The sequence below is a fragment of the Passer montanus genome, unplaced genomic scaffold, assembly GCF_014805655.1.
Source record: "Passer montanus isolate IOZ18808 unplaced genomic scaffold, ASM1480565v1 scaffold93, whole genome shotgun sequence".
Taxonomy (NCBI): Eukaryota; Metazoa; Chordata; class Aves; order Passeriformes; family Passeridae; genus Passer; species Passer montanus.
The window spans coordinates 730,180-748,702 of record NW_024374701.1 but is presented as its reverse complement, the minus strand read 5'-3'; the positions used below and the strand labels follow the sequence as shown (position 1 = coordinate 748,702).

Sequence of the window (18,523 nt, the reverse complement as noted above, 5' to 3'; positions counted from 1 at the left end):
CACCCTCACAGGCTCCATCCCTGGCTGCAGCGCTTGGGCAGGGCGTGGGTCTGGGCTTTGGGTCAGGGATGCTCCTGGGTACCAGTCAGGGATGCTCCCGGGGTGTCCCTCAGGGATGCTCCTGGCCCCAGGCTGCTCTGGGAGTGATGCCATGGACCTCACACGTCTGACAGGCCTCTGACTCCAGACTGACAGGTGTCTGTCTGTCCCTGTCCCTGTGAGGGTGGGAAGGGGTTAACGGTGCCAGGGTTTGCCCCACTCCCCTCCCAAGGCCCGTTCTGCCCCGAGCCTGCCCTGGACGCACCTGCCAAGGGTTAACCCGGCCCGGGCTGTTCAAACACCTCGGCTGAGGTAAGCGCTGCTTGTTTGTTCAGGTAAATAAGGAAGGAATCGGATATAATGGGCAAAGGAGGCTCCGGCTGAGCCCTGACACTCACTGCCCGAGTCCCCCGCGCTGCCTTCGTCCCTCTGCTGCGCCCGGAGCCACTCGGGGTGCCCCGTTCCCCTCGCTGTCCCCTCCCCGCCGCTGCCCACCGGCCCGATGGGGCTGAGCCGGCGCTGAGCCGGGGCTGGGACAGCTCACCTGGGGCCGGGACAGCTCACCTGGGGCTGGGACAGCTCACCTGGGGCCATGTCCCCCGCAGACACCGCTCCCAGTGCCACGGGGATGGCTCTTCCCAGCCTGCGCTGGCACCCATGTGGATTCTGAGCTGGCACAGCCTCGAGGTAAGGCACCCGCGCTGCCGCGACCCCCAGCACCCACCCAGCCCACCTCCCTCCCTCCAGGGCTCTCGGGCTGGGCACGGGGCTGTCCCGTGTCAGAATCCCACCCCACAGCTCCTTGCACCTCCTGAGCAGGGTCAGGCTGTCCCCCGGCGTTTCTCTGCATGCTGTCACTGAAAACAAAACGGGATTTGCTGTTCTTGTGTCTCTGCTCAAGCAAGAGCGGTGGGATGGAGCCAGGACTCCTGGGGCCGGCTCCTCCCGAGCCCACCTGGTGACAGCTGGGACACCCAGGGTGCCACCAGCCCGTGTGCCAGGCAGGGGACAGTGAGCTTTGGGGCACCGTGTGGCAAACCAGCAGCTGGGACCCTTTCTGGAGCCCCCGGGGTGGCTGTTGGGGAGCTGCCAGCTGCGGGGTGTCTCTGTGAAGCTGAGCCCCTTTTCCAGAGCTGCACTGTCCCAGCTGCTTTCCTGCTGGGGTGGTTTTTTGGTTTTTTGTCAGCCCTGCAGTCACTTTGGCTGCGGGTTTGGTTTTCGTGGTTCTGCTCGGTTAGTGAAACACAAACACCGTGAGGGTGCCAAATCCCCACAATAGCGGTGCTCTCCGGGGCTGGGAGCACGGGGGGGAAGGTGCTGCTATAAATAGGGGCTCCCTGGCCCCAGGTGGGGAACAGCAAGCTCTGCTGCTCTCCGGGGGCACAGCGGGCGCCAGGCTTTGCTCAGGTCACTGGCTGCCTGTGCCCCGTGGCTGCTGTTTGCCTCCCTGCGCTGATGGAGAGGGCAGCCTGACCCAGGCCGTGGGGACCCTGGGGACACCTGCTCCTGTGCCAGCAGCCATGCAGGTAACGGCAGGAGGAGCCAGGGCACCTCGGTGGTGTTGGAGGAGGAGCTGGTGGGGAGCTGAGGGCCCAGATCCCCCCAGGATGGGCTGCATCCCCCTGGGGGTACATCAGAGTGAGCCTGGGGCCTGTCCTGGCCCCAACCCTGTCACCATGCAGGCTCCAGAACCAGCCCCTGCTCTGTCACCTCCCCAGCCCCTGCTCTGTCCCCTCCCCAGCCCCTGCTCTGTCCCCTCCCCAGCCCCTGCTCTGTCCCCTCCCCAGCCCCTGCTCTGTCCCCTCCCCAGCCCCTGCTCTGTCCCCTCCCCAGCCCCTGCTCTGTCCCCTCCCCAGCCCCTGCTCTGTCCCCTCCCCAGCCCCTGCTCTGTCCCCTCCCCAGCCCCTGCTCTGTCCCCTCCCCAGCCCCTGCTCTGTCCCCTCCCCAGCCCCTGCTCTGTCCCCTCCCCAGCCCCTGCCCTGCTGTGGGGAGGTTCTGGCCACTGCTCCTTCCTCCACCCAGAGATAAGAAGGGTGCGTGGCACAGGGTTTGGCAGCAGGACGTGGCACAGCTGTCACTCTGGGGCTTGCATGGGACGTGCTGGCAGGATCTCAGGTTGCCAGCAGCCTCTGAGCACCCACCTGGTGCTGGCTTTGCAGGGACCCCAGGGCTCTGTCCCTGCTGGATCCGGGCAGTCTGGGGCAGCTCTGGGTCCCGCACACCCCCAGCTCCTCCTGGCACGGCACAGCACAGCCTGGGGCTGGAGGTGACCCCGGAGCCTGGCCCTGCTCCCTGTCCCCGCTGCTGGGAAGAGTTTTCGGAAGTGCCCGGGGGTTTGGGAGCCATCCCGGGCTCCCGGCGGGGCCAGCTCCCGGTCCCACGGCGCTCCGGCACAACCTGTTCCACCGCTGATTGGATTTTAATTAACGGACCCATTGTTCCAGGGTGGGGGGCGGGGGAATTTCTTTTTTTTTTTTTTTTTTTTTTTTTTTTTTTTTTTTTTTTTTTCCTCACTCTCAAGGGCCCATCCCAGCGTTCCACCCTGAGCCACGGTGGGCTGCCCTTGCCAGGAGAGCCCGGGGTGGCACGGGGGTCCTTGTCCCCATCGTTGTCCCCCTCGGCTGGGCCCGTGGGGCTGAGCCGTGAGCCAGCAGCACCCAGAGCCCCGGGCTGGTGCTGGCTGCGTGCCCTGGGAGGTGCAGGAGCCCCATCCCAGCCCCACAGCCCCATCCCAGCCCCGTGCTGCCAGGAGCTGCCAAGGCTGATGCAATGAGCGGCTCAGCCGCGCTCAGCCCGGGCAGGGAACGGGAAGGGTTTTGGGAGCCGTGTGGGCCCGTGCACCTGGGGCTGCCCCTGCAGCTCCCCTTTCCCAGGGAAATGCAAAAAGGGGTAGGGGAAGAGGGGGAAAAGGCCACCTGAAGTGGTTTCTCAGCGCAAACAGGTCCCACCCAGCCCGGCCGCCCGCGTGCCGCAGCGGGAGAAAGTCAAACAGCAGCCCCCGCCCTGAGAGTACAGCGCCTTGGTGGGGCACACTCTGCCTTTTGGGGACACTTCCCGAGGGATTGGGTCCCTCTGGTCCCAGCTGGGAGGAGGGTGAAGATGGGGCTGGGGCTGTCCATCCTGTGGCGTTCCCAGGGATGGTTCCACAGCCCTGCTCCCCCACGGGTGAGGATGAACCCCAGAACATCCCAGAGGTGTTGGGAATGAGGCACCCGTCCCCTCCCAGACACCCCAGAGCCAGCACTGTGCAGCAGCAGGAGCTGCACAAGCTGTTACCACTTCCCTTTTGTGCTGGGAGCAGCGTGAGGCTGGATTTAGGGCTGATCCCCTAAAGCTCTTCTTTTAATCCCAAACAAATCAAGGAGAGGTTTGGGAGCGGGCACCATCTCTCAGGGAAACTCTTTGGATGGTGGGGGCAGCCCCAGACCAGGAGAGGGTTTGGGTTCTCTCTTCTCCCTCCCCCTCCTTGCTGTGGTGCCACCAAAACCACTCAGGGTCGTGGCTGAGCTCCTGAAGCCACAGTCCCTCCCCAGGTCCCCAGGGGCTCAGGCTGCCGTGGGTGCTCTTTGGGCGCCCCTGGCTCTTCCATGAGTTTTTCTGAGCTCCAAGGATGAAGTGATGAGCTTGCCCCAAGTGCAGGCAATGCAGAAATTCAAACCCCACATTCCTGGGAGCACTGAATCCTCAGGAGCCACATTAACCCCCCCTGAGCAAGGGGCACAGGGCTGGGTCCCCACTGTCCCTCCTTCACTGACCACCCCCGTGCTTGGGGGCTGTGCTCTGCCTGGAGGAACCCTGTGGGATCTTTTCCTCTCATTTCTTTTAAACCTTTCCCCCCCAGCTGGGGTTTGGAGCATCAGGGCACCCCCTTTCCCTGGCCACTGCTCCCTGCTCCCCTCCAGGGCTGCCTGGTGTCCTGAGGGGTTTCAAACTTTGCACGTTCCTTTCCCAGTGCCAGCTCAATTCCTAAAGTTCCTTTTCCTGCTTTTAAACCCCCAGTTTGGGATGATTCTTCTCCTTGTAAAACGCAGTGCTGAAGGTGGAGGAGCTGGGCAGCGCCCTGGCCATGCCCCGGCAGGGGCTTCCCCTTCCCAAAGTCTCAGGATGGATTTTGGGGAGGTTTCTCCACGGATGGAGCCGTTCCCTGGTGTTGCCATGGAAATTCAGCAGGCTCATCCCCTTCTCCGTGGCCTCCAGGACTCCCTGCATGCAGACACAGAGGGGGACAGGCTGATTTGGGGTAGTTTTTCTTGCAAGAGAGTGAAAGTAATTGCAACTATCCTGTCCTAGAAGGGAAGTTCTCATCTGGAGGTTGGCAGCAGTGACCAAGGGCCCTGGGTCCCTCCCGGGGATCTGGGTCTGGGGGCTGCTGTGCCTCAGGTGGAAGCGGCAGAGGATGTTTTCCCTGCTCAGAAACGTGTCCCTGCAGCTCAAGCATCCACTGTCACCCCAGGGCTGTGCTGTGCAGCCCCCCCAGTGTCCCCCACTGCCTCCCACCGAGGCCTCAGCTCCACCTGGGACTGAGCTGCTGCCAGCCTGGGGTGCAGCCCCTGGGGAGACCCTGAACCCCCAGACCCTAAACAGCTCCTGCTCACCTCCTGAGCTCCTTCTCCCTGCTGGCTGCTGCTCTTGGTGCTCCCGAACTGGGGACAGCCCCCCAGCCGTGGCTGACCCCGCACTCACCCGCAGGCTGGCGGGGCACAGTGGGGCTCTTGGAAGGGTTTTTCCCCTCTAACAGGCTTAATTCCTCCCTTTGTGCCTGGCTGCCGGGCTGAACTCTGCTCCTCTCTCGTCCCCGGGCAGGTTTGGAGCCGGCTCTGAGCAGAGGGATGGGCAGTGCCAGCCCCGGGCTCACTCTGCCCCTCCCTCCATCCCGGGCAGGTTTGGAGCCGGCTCTGAGCAGAGGGATGGGCAGTGCCAGCCCCGGGCTCACTCTGCCCCTCTCTCCATCCCGGGCAGGTTTGGAGCGGGCTCTGAGCAGAGGGATGGGCAGTGCCAGCCCCGGGCTCACCGCGCTGCCCCCCGGCCGCCTCGCCTGGCCGGACCCCGCGCTGCTGCCGCCCCCGCGGGACCCCGACCCCCGGAGCTGGGGCTGCCCGGAGAGCCCCAGCCCGCCCGGCACCCCCGAGCAGCCCCTGCCAGCCTTCTGCCTGCACTACTTCGACATGCTCTACCCCGAGGACACGGCCTGGGCCGCCAAGGGCAGCGGGGAGGCGGCGCAGGGCAGCGGGCAGGGCGGCCGGGAGGCGCGGAAGGAGCCGGAGCAGTGTCCCATCATCGACAGCCAGGGCCTGGGGCTGGGGCCCGAGGGCGACCTGCAGGACAGCCTGCACCTGGAGGAGCACTCGCTGGAGCAGGTGCAGAGCATGGTGGTGGGCGAGGTGCTGAAGGACATCGAGACCGCCTGCAAGCTGCTCAACATCGCCGCCGGTGGGTGCCCCCAGGGCGGGGATGGAGGTGCTGGCGTGGGAGCCAAAGCCACGCTGCATTTGGGGGGCTGCAGCCACGTGTGGGGGTCTGGGGGAGTGTGGCTGCTCCCCACGGAATGAGGGGATGGTTCTGGGGGGCTGCAGCCGTGTGAGGGGGTCTGGGAGAGTGTGGCTGCTCCATATGGGAGGAGGGGATGGTTCTGGGGGGCTGCAGCCACGTGTGGGGGTCTGGGGGAGTGTGGCTGCTCCCCACGGGAGGAGGGGATGGTTCTGGGGGGCTGCAGGAGGGGACGGCTCCTGGCTACGTGTGGGGGTCTGGGGGAGTGTGGCTGCTCCCCACGGGAGGAGGGGATGGTTCTGGGGGGCTCCTGGCCGGCCACACTGACCCCCCTCCGCCCCAGACCCCATGGACTGGAGCCCCGGGAACGTGCAGAAGTGGATCCTGTGGACGGAGCACCAGTACCGGCTGCCGCAGATCGGGAAATCCTTCCAGGAGCTGTCGGGGAAGGACCTGTGTGCCATGTCCGAGGAGCAGTTCTGCCAGCGCTCGCCCGCCTGCGGCGACATCCTGCACGCCCACCTGGACATCTGGAAGTCTGGTGGGTGCCGGGAGGGAGCTGGGGAGGGTGGGCGAGGCTGTGCCGCAGGAGGTGCCCCCCTGATGCCCCGCTCCTCCCTTCCAGCCGCCTGGATGAAGGAGAAGGCTGCCCCGGGAGATGTCAGATACTGCGGTGAGTTCTGCGTGGGCTCAGCTCTGCTGTCCCCCCTCCTGCTTCGGGCTTGAGGGGTCCCCCGGTGCTTAATTGCCATTACCCGGAGCACCGGAGCCCTGCTGCTGTGGGATCTGCGCGGCTGCGCTCCCTCTGCCCCAGAGCAGCCCCGCAGCTCTCTGCAGCATCCAGGGAAGGGGGAATGGCTCGAAGCCCTCACCGGGCCTGTGCCGCACCCCGGCACCCCTGCGGGCTGGGCGAGGGCAGCACTGAGCCGCTCTCCCTGCTCCAAGACAGGCAGGGGAAAGCAAATCTTCCCGGCTGAGCCCGGGGATCCCCTGAGCGGGGCTCCCTGAGGGGGCTCCAGGCGCTCCCTGGGGCGGGGCACAGCAGGATGCAGAGCACGGCGGTGGGCATCCTCCCTGTCCCTTCCCTCCTCTCACCCGTCCCTTCCGCCGCAGGAGGTGACAGCAGCTGGGCCGACAGCGAGGTGGACTCGTCCTGCGCCGGCCAGCCCATCCACCTCTGGCAGTTCCTCAAGGAGCTGCTGCTGAAGCCGCACAACTACGGCCGCTTCATCCGCTGGCTCAACAAGGACAAAGGTGGGGGGCACGCTCCGGAGCCCCGGGGCGGGCGCTGGGGGGCTGCGGGGGGGCAGGAGATGCTGTAACCCTCCGTGCCCCGCTCCCCTGGCAGGCATCTTCAAGATCGAGGACTCGGCGCAGGTGGCGCGGCTGTGGGGCATCCGCAAGAACCGCCCGGCCATGAACTACGACAAGCTGAGCCGCTCCATCCGCCAGTACTACAAGAAAGGAATCATCCGCAAGCCCGACATCTCCCAGCGCCTCGTCTACCAGTTCGTCCACCCGGTGTGAGCGGCGGCGGCAGCGGCGGAGCGCCGGGAGGGACGGGGGAGCTCGGCTGCCTCCTCTGCCCGGCCGCAGAGAGCCTCTGCCAGCAGCAAGGACCTGGGCTGAGGGCGAGCTTCCCCTGCCAGGACCTGCTGGCACCGGACACAGGGACCCCTCCCCTCCAGCAGGCCCTGCTGCGGGGCAAGGACCGTGCAGAGGGAAGGGTGGGCACCGTGCCTGGGCTTGTGCCCCCTCCTCTCCTCCCTCCCGAGTTCTGGCTGTAGGTGGCTTCACCCAGCCTTTGTTCAGGGAGGAAAAAGCCTGGGCATGAGCTGAGACGATGGGACATCCACAGGGACAACCAGAGGGACAGGGACACCCAGAGGGACAGGGACATCCACTGCTGCTCGTGGTGGGGCTCTGTCCCAATCCCTGTGGGAGCAGCCTGGCACCAGCCAAGGGCACTGCCTGCCATGGGGGCTGTGCCAGGTGCCCCCTTGGGCCAGGTGCATCCTCCCTTTGTTTTTCACTCCAGGACACGCTCAGCTGCTCCCCTTCACAGGGATTTGGGGCTGCAAATGGCAGCTCTGTATCCATGGCCCCATCTTTGTGCACGGGGCCACCAGAGTGCTCCTAACCCAGGTTCTGTGCCCTGGCACAAAGCTCTTCCCTTGATGCGGATTTTACTTGGACTGCCTGATTCTGGAGTTTGGGGAAATGGAGATGGCAGCTCTGCCATTTCCTTCTGGACAATAAATCCAGAGTGTGATCAGCCAAGGCTGGACTGGGGCAGGGAGCTGGGCATTGCTTCACCTGCTCACTGCACCTGAGTTACCTGGCAATGTTGGTCTTTTATATTATAGGGATTTTTTATTTGGTTATTTGCTTTTTGGTTTTGGCTGGTGATGAGTTGTGGTTTAGGTTCAAATGCCAAGGGGTGGCCTGGGCTTCCAGGGACGTTCTATGGGAGCTTAAAAGGAAAAAACACCTGGTTCTTGGACTCTTGATGTTTTTCCTTAAAATTTCCACCAGTGCCAACTACTGCCTTTCCTTTCTGTTCTTGCTCCGTGCTGCTCCCATCCTGGCAGGAGGATGGAGGGCAGTGAGGAGCAGGGGAGGGAGGAAAACTGCCTTGGCCTTTGGAAAAGGGACTGGAAATGCAAAAAAAAAAAATGGTGGGAAAGAAAAAAAAAAAGCAAAGTGTGTCTTTGATTTGCTGTGTGTGCCTGACTCAGCCGGTGCGGGGGCCGGGGGTGCCCCAGATCCTGTGTCCCCCTCACAGCTCCCCTGGCAGGGTGGGGAGGGCAGGAGGTGACATCAACCTGCCTTGACAGGCTCAGGAGGGCGCGGGGTCAGGGCTGGTGCTTGGAACAGCCCCAAACCTGCATCCCCTCGAGCCCTGCCGTGGGTGTCCCAAGGCTTTGTCCAGCAGTGCCACAGGAGTCCCCAAGGGCAGTGGCTGCTCCCCTTGTCCCCCCAGCAGTGCATCCCAGCCCCCCATCCTGCTGCACCCCTAAACCTTGGGCTGGAATGTCACTACCTGGGGGTCCACAACCACCCCAGCCACCCCCGGGGTGGGACAGACGCACAGCAAAGGAGACCCCAGAGCCAAGGACGCTGACAGAGCTCGGTTATTTTCTCTTGCTGCTTTTTGTTGTTGTATCCACGGAAATACAATCACGAGAGATATATATATTATATATATACTTCTTAAATTACACAATCAATGTACAAAAACCGGGGTGCATTGCTGAGACAGGTGGTTGGTTGGGTCTTTTCTGACTTTGTGGTTTTTTTTCCGGTACCTGGCAGGGGCTGGAGGGCTCCTGCCCACCGTGCCCAGCACACGGTGCTTCCCCTGCATCCACGAGAACACGGGATCCCTGGGGCCAAACAATTCACAAACCAACGGAGGGGGCAGGAAAGGAGCAGGAGGAGCGTGCGGGAAGCCGATGGCAATGATGCTGCTAAGGGCGATGGTATGGAGAGAAATGAGAGATGATCTGTAGGGAGGAGCTCAGGATGGCAAACGCACCCGAGGCAGGGGTGGGGTGGCCGTGCTGGGTGGCAGCAGCCGCGGGGCCGGGGGCAGAGCCCGGGGCAGGAGGGGGAGAGCTCCGTGGGGACAAGCAAAGGGCAGAGCCTGCGGCCATTCCCCCGCCTTGGTGTCTTGGTTCTTCGCCAGGCAGCTGCTCTGCCTGGGCTGCATCCTGAGCCCTCCTCCGGGGCTCTCCAGGATGCTCATCCCCCGTCCCTGCTCTGCTCCTGCCTCTCTTCAGGATGGGGACTGTCCCCAGCAGTGCCCAAGGCAGTCCTCGCTACCCCAGGCTGGGTATCGAGGTGCTTCCAGCAGCAGCGGGCCCTGGTGGGTCCCTCTCCGGACAGCGCTGGGTTTTAGGGCCGTCTCACCTGGATCTGGTGTGCGTTGGATGCCCGCCCACCGAAGGGCGATGCTGCTCCCTGCAGCACAGACCGGGAATCGGCTCGGGAGCCTCCGCCCGCTCCAGCTGTGCTGCCAGCCCAGCCCCGAGGAGGAGGAGGAGGAGGAGGAAGCTGAGGAGATGCCAGCAAGCTCCATGGCGGGGCTGGTCCCACCTCACCTGGGCAACCCAAGGACGGCCGCGGGGCTGAAGGGGGCACTCACCCCCTTCCTCGGGGCGGGAGGATGAACTGGGGAGAGCATGGAAACACCAAAAAAAAATAACCAACGGAGTCAGACTCCAATCCCTCTTGGTTTTCTGGGATGAATTTGGTTGGTCCCAGGAGCTTCGGCGCCGTGCGTTTCAGAACAGTTCCAGCCAATCAGAAGGCGGCTCATGATTTCAGTATCTTTAAAAACCAACCAGTCAGGAGCTCTCACTGGTTGGGCTTTAAGATCTTGAGGTATCGGCTTTTCGCTCAGAAAAAAAAAAAAAAAAATTCAACTAACGTAGACGAACGGACAACGTCATCTTCCGCTTCACGTTATCTTAGAAGAAAGCGACTATGCAAAATACTCTTCGGAGACAACTCTTAAAAAAATAAAAGCTTGGTCGGAAAATATGTCTGAATCTCTAAGGGTGAGGAGTGAAGGACCAGACGGCAGAATGGCTGGTTGGCTGGTGGAGAGATGGAGACAACGGAGGGTGGATTTATCTGCTGACGGTGACGAGGAGCACACCACAAGACTTAGATTGCCTCCACGTAGTTGGCGGGGTACAGCCCCAGCTGCCCGTTGTCCAAGCGCCCTTTGCACCACCCCTGCTCGTCTTCCTCTCCGAGTTTGGTTAGTTCATCACCTGGAGAGGAAGGTGGAAGGGAACAGCTCATTGCAGGTGCTGGAAATTCTCCCACCCCTTTTGCTCCCTGGGATGGAGCTGCTGGGGGTTTGTAGGATAGAAAGGCAAGGGGTGACTCATGAGCCCTGTCCCTTCCCATTGCTCCTGTCCCTTCCGCCTTAGGGCTCAGCTTCTGCCTTCCCCTTTCTGACAGTTGAACTCTTTGAAGGGCTGGGCCAACTCAGAAATCACTTGAGGGATTTCACAGCTCCAGCAGACGAGCCCCATCCTACCTGGCACCGGCAAGCACCGTACCTGCTTTGAAGCTGAGCTCGTCCTGCTCCTGCCCGTCGTAGTCGTACAGAGCCCGCACCCTCACGCCCTTCCCCGCCGACTCCTCGTCGAAGGGGTTGGCGCCGCCGTTGGCCTCGCTGGTGTTGAAGGAGTTGCTGCCCTCGTCATCGGACCACTCGGCGCTGTAGGTCTGCCCGCGGTCGTGGCTGCTCACGCTGCGAGGGGAGGACAGGGAGGGGTGGCTGTCACCGAGGACATCCCGCGTCCCCAAATGCTTGCACGGGCACAGCTTGTGCCTCTCATGGCACCTCCCCTTCGTGCCGGCCCTCACCTCCCGCGCTCGCCCGCCTGAGCCCCCGTGTCGCCCGCGCTGCTGGCGTTGGTCATGGCCACCCCCTCGCCCTTCTTCTGCTTCTCCTTCCGCGTTATCGTGTGCGTCAGGTCCGGGTTCCACTCCTGCAAGCACAGAGTGACCAACCCCTGAGCGCCCGGCTGCCCTGCAGGGCTGCCAGCACGCAGCCAGGGCGCCCAGCCTCACCTCAAACTGGGGCCAGTTCATGGGCATCCCGGGGCCGCTGGTGCTGCGGAACCACCGGAGGTCCTCCTGCGCGTCCGACATGCGGATGGTCTGCTCCAGCTCCCGGTACACGTTGGCGTAGCTGTGAGGAGAGACGTGTTTGGGGGGCTGTGGGTCAGGGTGGAGCCCTGGGGACAGCGTGGGACAGGGACATGGCCAGGCTGTCACCTGGGGACAGGCTGTGTGTCCTCCAAGCCACCGGGGGGCGCTAGGCTCCCGCACGGCCTCCTGCCGCTCTGGTACCTCTTGGTGACCATGGTGTTGGCCAGGATTCACCGCCCCTACCTGCTGCTCTCGGCCAGGTTCAGGTGCCTCTTGATGTCCAGGAGCATCTCCTTGAGGAAGTTGAGCCTCTTCTCCTCGAACTGCTGGCACTGCTCGAAGACCTGCTCCATGCTCTCGATGTACTGCGGGGTGCACTTGTTCAGCTCGTCCAGCACCTTCTCGTACTTCTCCTGAGTCTGCAAAAACACAGGAGGGACCCTGGTAGTACCTCGAGCACCTCAGAGGCCGTTTCTGCCTGGTTTGGGGGTCACCAGAGCTTTGGGGAGCCCAGATTCAGCCAGGAGCCTCAGTGGGTGGAATCAGCCCCCATAAGTGGGGCAAATCCCTGCCCAGCTCACACTCCCCTGAGCACTGCCTGCAAGTCCTCATCCTCCAGGGGCACAGGGATGGGAAAATGGGAACTGATGTTAGAGAAAGGGATGCGGTGGCCATCTCCTCTGGTTTCCCTTGCCCAATGCCCCATGCGTCCGGCACAGGACAGTGCTTCACACCTTTTGCACGTCTTGCTTGCACTTTTCCACTTTGTCCTGGAGCTTCTTCTGCTGCTCAGGAGTGTTGGACTGATCTGCCTTGCTGTTGGCTTCACGGGTCATGGCCAGCTTCTCCTCCTTGCATGCCAGGTGATAGGCTTTCTTGGCTGTCTCCAGCTGTAGGGAGGACAGGGAAGGGACATCAGAGTAGCAGTCACAGTCCCCTGCCAACCCTCTGCCTGTGGGGAGGCTCTCCCAGCCTGGACTGGGCACACAGGGTTGGACCTGGGGACACAGGGTATCCCCAGGACACTCCGTGCTTGTCTCACCTCCTTGAGCTTCTTGGCCCAGGGCTTCTGGGCTTTCCGGAAGCCATCCTCAGCCTCCTTGGCCTCCTTGAAGCCCCCCATGATCTGCTTGTGGTAGGCGTCCTTCTGCCAGTTCTTGACCTTCTCGAAGTCGTCGTTCAGGAGGCTGTTCTTCACCTCCTGGTGCAGCTCGCTCACCTTGTCGGCCTCGGTCATGATGGCGGCCCACGCCTTCTCCAGGCTGCCATACTGGGGACCTGGGGGCCGAGGGGACAGCTGGGGTCACCCCACTGCCCTCGCCCCCTCCCTTTCTGCCGGGTGAAGCTGTGCTAGGTGTCCTCCCGTGGGGAAGCCACGGTACCTTTCTCGATGAGCTGCCTCCACCGCTTGGACCAGTCGGTGAGCTGCTGGGCGTAGGACTTCTCGATCTTGGCCCGCTCGTGCACACAGTTCATGAGGTCGTTGCAGAGCCGGTGTCCATCATCGATCCGCTTCACCGTGCGCTTGTAGTTCCCCACCTGGGATGGGCACGGGCACAGGCAGCTGAGGGGGCTGTGACCATCCCTGCTCAGCCCCAGCTGCCCTGGGGTGGCTACGGGGGAAGCACCAGGCACTTTGGGGGTGCAGGGATGGAGCTTTGGGTTGGGGCTGCTCAAGCCCAGCTCCCTCCAACACCTCTGTCACCCAGCCAAGACTGAGACCTTGGGCAGAGCCACCACAGCAGGGATGCTCTCAGGCAGAGGAGGGAGGGCAGCCCCCAGCCCAGGGGACACCCTGAGGTGCAGTGACAGTGGCAGTGGGGTCTGTGGGAGGAGAGAGGATCAGGACTCACCTCCCAGAAGCTGTCGGTTGTCTCCTCGGCGGCCGATGCCGACTCGTCATAGGAACCCGACATGGCTCCCGGAGCTGCCTCGGGTTTCCCGGGTAAACACCAGCCTCATGCACTGAGGGGACAGGAGAGGGGAGTCACAGGGGGTGCAGGGGACCCCCATTCCTCCTGCCAACAGCTCTGTGGGACAAGTGTCCCAATACAGGGGACAGGCACGGGGACAGTGCCCTCTCCAGCTCTGGACCCGCAGACTCCTCCAGTGCCCACCACCCACTGGGTGCTGTCCAGCACCCCCGGAGCCAGCAGTGCTGGGAGGGAGCCATGGGGAGCAGCACGGTGGGAGCTCACTGGGCAGAGCCTGGCTCAGCACTGGGAGCCGCTGGGCGAGGGGCCGTGGCAGGGTCAGGGGATGCGCCGCCCGAGAAATTCTCGTCCTGATATTCCACCCTAATCCGTCCTGATCTTCAGAAAAACGGCATCCCCGGAGCGCCATGTGGCCCCACTGCGTGGCTTAACCCTCTGTTGTTTTGCTGAGAGCTGGGAGGGGGCTGGTGGCTGAGGGTGGCACAGAGCAGGGACTGTGGTGGCCGTTTCCTAGGCATCCTCCTCATCATCCCCATCCTGACCTGGATTTGGACAGCGTTTGCACAGGAAAGCACTGGGCCTATCCTGCATGGCATCTGCCACCAGGATGGGGACAAGGTGGCCATGAACAGCTCAAATTTCCTCCTGCCCTGTCCCTGAAAGGTCTGAGAGAGATGTGGCCATAAACCTCACACATCATCCTCTCCTTGGGGAGGTGGAATGGGCAGAGGGAGGCCTGGCTGCCTGTGCTCTGCCCCACGGTGGGGTGGGAGGGCAGGGCTGGGGGCACAGGGTCCCGTGGGGAGCACTGGTGAGTGCCCACACTCTCCAGCTGTGTGCACAGCTGGCCCTGAGGTGTCCCCAGGCCAGGGCAGGGCATGGCCCCAGGAGCACGGGGACCTGAAACAGTTACTGGAGCGCGGCGCAGGGCTCGCTGTGCTGGAAGTAACAGGGCCCGGCAGGGATTTAGTGATATAACCAGGGAGGCACCAATCCCCTCCACCCTCCCCAGACGGTTAAAAATAAACGCGTGACTGTCCCTCGCTCAGCCGCCGAGACGCAGATGGGTGGGGGACAGCAGTGTCCCCCCGCAGCTGGCAGCACGCAGCGCCCGCGCCTGCCTGGCACCCACGGCACCGCCACCGCCACTGCCTGGCACCCACAGCACTGCCAGCACTCCTCCTAGCACCCACGGCACAGCCACTGTCCCTGCCTGGCACTCACAGGACCACTGTGCCTGGCATTCATGGCACCATCACAGCCACTGCCTGGCACCCAGAGCACCAACACTACTGCTGCCTGGCACCCGCAGCATGGCCACTGTGCTTGGCACCCACAGTGCCACCACTGCTCCTGCCTGGCACCACAGCACTGCCACTGCCGTCCCCACTCCAGCACCCGCAGTGGTGACAGAGCACCTGGTGGCACAGCCCCAAGGGACCCCGCAGGTGCTGCCTGCATCATCCCCCCTGAAAGCTGCGGGCACAGCGCAGTGCCCAGGTGTCGTGCCCTGGGTTTTGCTGCAAAGGCTGCGCTGGCATGGCAAGGGCACTCTCAGGGTGACAGCCCCACGTGCCAGCGCTGGGATGGGGACAGCAGGGAGGGAGCACACCCATGGCTGGGTGTACCCCAGGACCCACGGGCACAGTGTCAGCCCCTGCTGCCCCCGTGAGCCACTCATGCCATGGGGCACTGCGGACGTGGCTGCTGCAGCTCCCTCTCCGAGCCACTACCTGGCCCGAGCTGCAGCCCGGGGGTTATTTTTGGCTCTGCATCACTTCCCAGCTAACGCCGCCGCCTCGCAGCCACTCTCCCGCCAAACACCCCCACGCACGACCACCCTCGCACGCCCGTGCACACGTGTGTGCCCCCACCGTGCCAGGCCGCCTGTGCCACACGTGCCAGCCCCCTGGCAGCCCCTGGCAGCCCCCGGCCCTGTCAGCACAGCCCATCACCTCGCATCAGGGCGGCCGGCGGTGATGCCTGGCGCCTGCAGAGCCGGCGGCCGAGCTGCGCCGTGGAGAGCTGCCAGCCCCAGCCAGGCGCTGCTGCCTGGCTACCCCCGGCCTGGGGGGCTCTGCTTCGGCCCCTCGCCTCCACGGAGCTGCCAGGGAGGAGCCACAGAACGTTTGGCATCAAGTGACGGTGGAGTTTGTCCCAGCCCCTGCTCCACGTGCCCTTGGGCTGCTGCTCCTGCAGAAGCGGCCCCGCTGCGTCTCTCCTGTCAGCAGGCTGGTGCTGAGCACTGGCACAGCTCTCCTCACCCTCCAGGCAGCTCCTGCTGCTGCAGGGGAGTCTCTGCCCTCTGTGGGGGCCAGGCGGTGTCCCTGGCCCTGTGCAGGCAAGAGGCTGCTGCAATGCAGAGGCTGGTGCTGCTGACACCACGGGCATGGCATGGGCAGCTGCCTGCATGCCCATGGCAGAGCCCTGGCTGGCAGAGCCCTGTCACGGGGAGATGGGACAGTCCAGTCCTGCTGTCCCCTGTCCCCAGGTTGCTCTCTTCAGGTGTGTTTGTTGTCCCAGACCAGCATCTCTCCTGCAGCCAAGAAGCAGGGTTTGGGGATGTCACACTCCTGCCCCTGGGCACATTGGCTGAGCCCGGTGGGGACCAGGGCAGGAGAGGCTGCAGAGCCTCTGGTGCAGGCTCCTCTGCTGCCATGAGCCCCTGGTAAGGCAGGATGGTGGCAGAGGCACTGCAAGCAGAGGAGCAGAGCACAGGTGAGATGGTGTCCCCATGCTGTCCCCATGCTGTCCCCAGGCAGGAGGTTCACAGCAGGAGTGAGCCCCGTTGCTGGGAGGGCAGTGGGTGAGTGACCCTTGCTGAGAGCATCCAGGGCAGGGGGAAGCCACACTGGGAGCTGCACTGGGCTGTGGGAATCCAAGCAAGTGAGCTGGGCCTTGGGCTTTTGGCCACAGGAAAGGTCATTGGCTCCCCCCTAGCACAGGGCTGCCTGAGGGTCCATTTTGGGGTGCAGAGGCAACGCCACCATGATGCAGCACTGTGGCCACTCATGGCAAAGACAAATGGATTCAGCCAAGGAGGTCCAGAGGAGCCTGGCAGCAGCATCTCCCACCATGTTCTGGGGCTGCATCCACCGTGGGAACCAGTGCCCATGTGCTGCTCCCACTGCAGCCACACAAGGGGCTTGAGGTGGCCAAACATGGGGCTTGAGGTGGCTGTGCATGGGAGGTGAAGTGGCCGAGGCACAGCAGCAGGTCCCAGGGATAACCCGTGACACTGACGTGTGTCACAAGAGGCTTTGCAGCTGCAGGAGCTGTGCCTGGTTTGCTGCTCAGCCTGACCCAGCTGAGTGGCTGTGGGATTCCCACACCGGGGCTGCTCCGTGTGCCCCATGGGGCTGGGAAACGCTCCTGGAGCTGGCAGGGGTCAGAGCTCAGGGAGCCAGGCAGTGAGGAGAGGTTTGGCTGTGGCGTGGCTGAAGCGTGGCCCCCTCCAGAGCCCATGGAGACCCTGGGAGGAAAGGGTTAAGTGGGTGCTGCTGATTCACGCTGGCAGCTCTGCATCAGCAGCACCAGGGGCTCAGGGCTGAGCAGCCTCAGCACCCATCCTGCCCAGTGCCAGGCAGGTGGTGAGCCTGGGCCCTCCCAGGGCACTGTCTCCATGGGAGCAGGCTCTTGTAGGGTCCCTCCTGCATTCCCTGGCAAAACCCCTTTGGCTGCAACATGAGCAGGGCTGGAGCCCTTGGGCAAAGAGCCAAACCCAGAATGGTGGGTGATTCTCCATGGGATTCCAGCCAGAGCAGCACCATGGGGCTGCCCAGGACCCAGCAGTGCCTGAGGCTGCTGCAAGGGCAGCAGGACCCTGGAGGGGGCACGCAGGTAATGCTGGGAAACTTCTGGGAGCCACTTTTCCAAGGAATCCTGCCTGGAATGTGCCTATGGCAGCCTCCTTGCTTCCATCAGGGTCATCTGCATTGGTGGGGGATCTGAGGCCTGGCGACCTGCTGGACCCTGCGGGGTCAGGGCTTGTGGGGTCCCCCAAACCAGAGAGGAGGTTCAGTGACCCAGGAGCAGCACCAGGAGCCCCGTGTCCTGTGCACAGACGGGAGGCCGCCGGGGGCCAGGTGCTGCCAGGCTGCAGTAGCCAGGGGAGACACATTTGCTCCAAGCCCTGGCAGGGATCGGCTTCACAGCTCATGTGGGCTCTGCAGAGAGCTTCCCCTTCCCCCTGCGCTCCCCAAACCGCCCTGCTCAGGGCACCCATTCATCTCCTAGGGATTTTAGGAGCCTTGTGCAAAAATTTCGGGAAGCTTGCTTGGCATTTGCAGATAACGCAAGTGTCTCTCCAGGGGAGCCCGCAGCCCGGCTCAGGGACAGCGGATGTGCCGGGAATGCGGATGGGGAATGTGGAGGGGGATCCCTGGAGGGGCAGCAGCAGCAGGATTGCCAACACCCCGCATGTGCTCGGGGCTGGGGAAGGGACAGGGGGCTCAGCCTCAGCTGGGGGCTCCGCTGCTGCCCAGCTCCGCAGCTCGGTCTCACCCTGCCGCCTCGGCTCGCCGCGGTAAACAAGGCTGCTCGGACAGCGGGCAGGGATTTGTGCAGTCCCGGGAGCCGGGTTTAGGCAGAAATCCAAAGATGAGGTTTGCAATTAAAGCCAGAAGTGGCAACCGGGGATGGCGGAGGATACGGCGGTGCCATCCCCCCGCTTCCGCAGCGGGGAGGGGGAAGCGGAGCGTCACGGGGGTCCCGGCCCCCGAGCCTCGCCGGGATGGAGCCGGACTGGCGGCGACAGGAGGCAAAGGGGGCTGCTGGGAGCAGCAGAGGCAGAGGGACAGGGGAATTTCAGCTGCCTGTGGTGGGGAAGAGACTTGGAGCCAGAGGGGATAGGAAAGTGGGGAGATGGGGGGGCAGCAAGGGGGAAGCTGGGGTGACACGGCTGGAAGGAGGGGGTTCAGTGATGGGGTAAGGTGTTTATTTGGGCAGGGGGACAGCCATGACAGGGACAGCGCAAGTTCACCCCCTTATTTGTAGATGGGGAAACTGAGGCACAAGCCCGGGAGTGCGGCAGCATTGCAGAAGGGGTGTCCCTGTCCCCGGCACCCCACTGGACACACGGAGGGGGTGAAGGTCATATACCCCCCCAACCTCCCTGGCTTGCAGAAGGGATCAGGGGACACCGTGTCCTGCCGGGGGGTGCGAAGCCATGCCTTACTGCCCGGTCCTTGCACTGCAACCCCCCCGCGTCCCCCCATCCCCGCAAGGGACCCGGGCATCCCGCACCCCATCCCGGCAAGGGACCCCGGGCATCCCGCACCCCATCCCCGCCAGGGACCGGGCGTCCCTCACCTCGTCGCCGCAGAGGACGCGGCTGTCCCCGCGGGGGCCGCGCTCACCTGCCGGGGGCCGGGGGGGGCCGGGGGCCCGGG

At 63.9% G+C, this 18,523-nt stretch overlaps 2 protein-coding genes across 4 annotated transcripts in view; one reads left to right on the top strand and one right to left on the bottom strand.

The window, feature by feature from the left end:
- The first annotated feature begins 140 nt into the window (after window positions 1-140).
- Window positions 141-8,522, top strand: SPDEF (SAM pointed domain containing ETS transcription factor). Its single transcript, XM_039695917.1, has 6 exons — window positions 141-726; window positions 4,999-5,469; window positions 5,870-6,067; window positions 6,152-6,199; window positions 6,640-6,780; window positions 6,875-8,522. Exons 2-6 carry the CDS (start codon window positions 5,025-5,027, stop codon window positions 7,051-7,053), a joined length of 1,011 nt encoding a protein of 336 aa, XP_039551851.1. The 5' UTR covers window positions 141-726; window positions 4,999-5,024; the 3' UTR covers window positions 7,054-8,522.
- A 136-nt stretch (window positions 8,523-8,658) lies between these two features.
- PACSIN1 (protein kinase C and casein kinase substrate in neurons 1) overlaps window positions 8,659-18,523 on the bottom strand; it is a 13,923-nt gene continuing 4,058 nt past the window's right edge. The window contains exons 1-10 of one of the 3 annotated variants that reach the window (XM_039695915.1): window positions 18,491-18,523; window positions 13,053-13,164; window positions 12,582-12,738; window positions 12,242-12,477; window positions 11,934-12,089; window positions 11,443-11,618; window positions 11,119-11,239; window positions 10,912-11,036; window positions 10,602-10,795; window positions 8,659-10,307 (exon numbers count right to left, since the gene is read on the bottom strand). In XM_039695915.1, coding sequence (XP_039551849.1) covers window positions 10,198-10,307; window positions 10,602-10,795; window positions 10,912-11,036; window positions 11,119-11,239; window positions 11,443-11,618; window positions 11,934-12,089; window positions 12,242-12,477; window positions 12,582-12,738; window positions 13,053-13,115 — 1,338 coding nt within the window. In that variant the 5' untranslated portion in view covers window positions 13,116-13,164; window positions 18,491-18,523 and the 3' untranslated portion in view covers window positions 8,659-10,197. Of the gene's footprint in view, window positions 10,308-10,601; window positions 10,796-10,911; window positions 11,037-11,118; window positions 11,240-11,442; window positions 11,619-11,933; window positions 12,090-12,241; window positions 12,478-12,581; window positions 12,739-13,052; window positions 13,165-18,443 lie in introns of all 3 variants that reach the window. The other 2 variants (XM_039695916.1, XM_039695914.1) reach the window with 2 other exon arrangements.

Excerpts from the sequence above, each read along its gene's own strand:
- SPDEF (XM_039695917.1), top strand. The coding sequence starts at position 5,025 with ATGGGCAGTGCCAGCCCCGGGCTCACCGCGCTGCCCCCCGGCCGCCTC. Across the intron at positions 6,068-6,151 it reads CCTGGACATCTGGAAGTCTG|CCGCCTGGATGAAGGAGAAG; the intron begins GTGGGTGCCGGG and ends CCTCCCTTCCAG. Across the intron at positions 6,781-6,874 it reads CTGGCTCAACAAGGACAAAG|GCATCTTCAAGATCGAGGAC; the intron begins GTGGGGGGCACG and ends CTCCCCTGGCAG.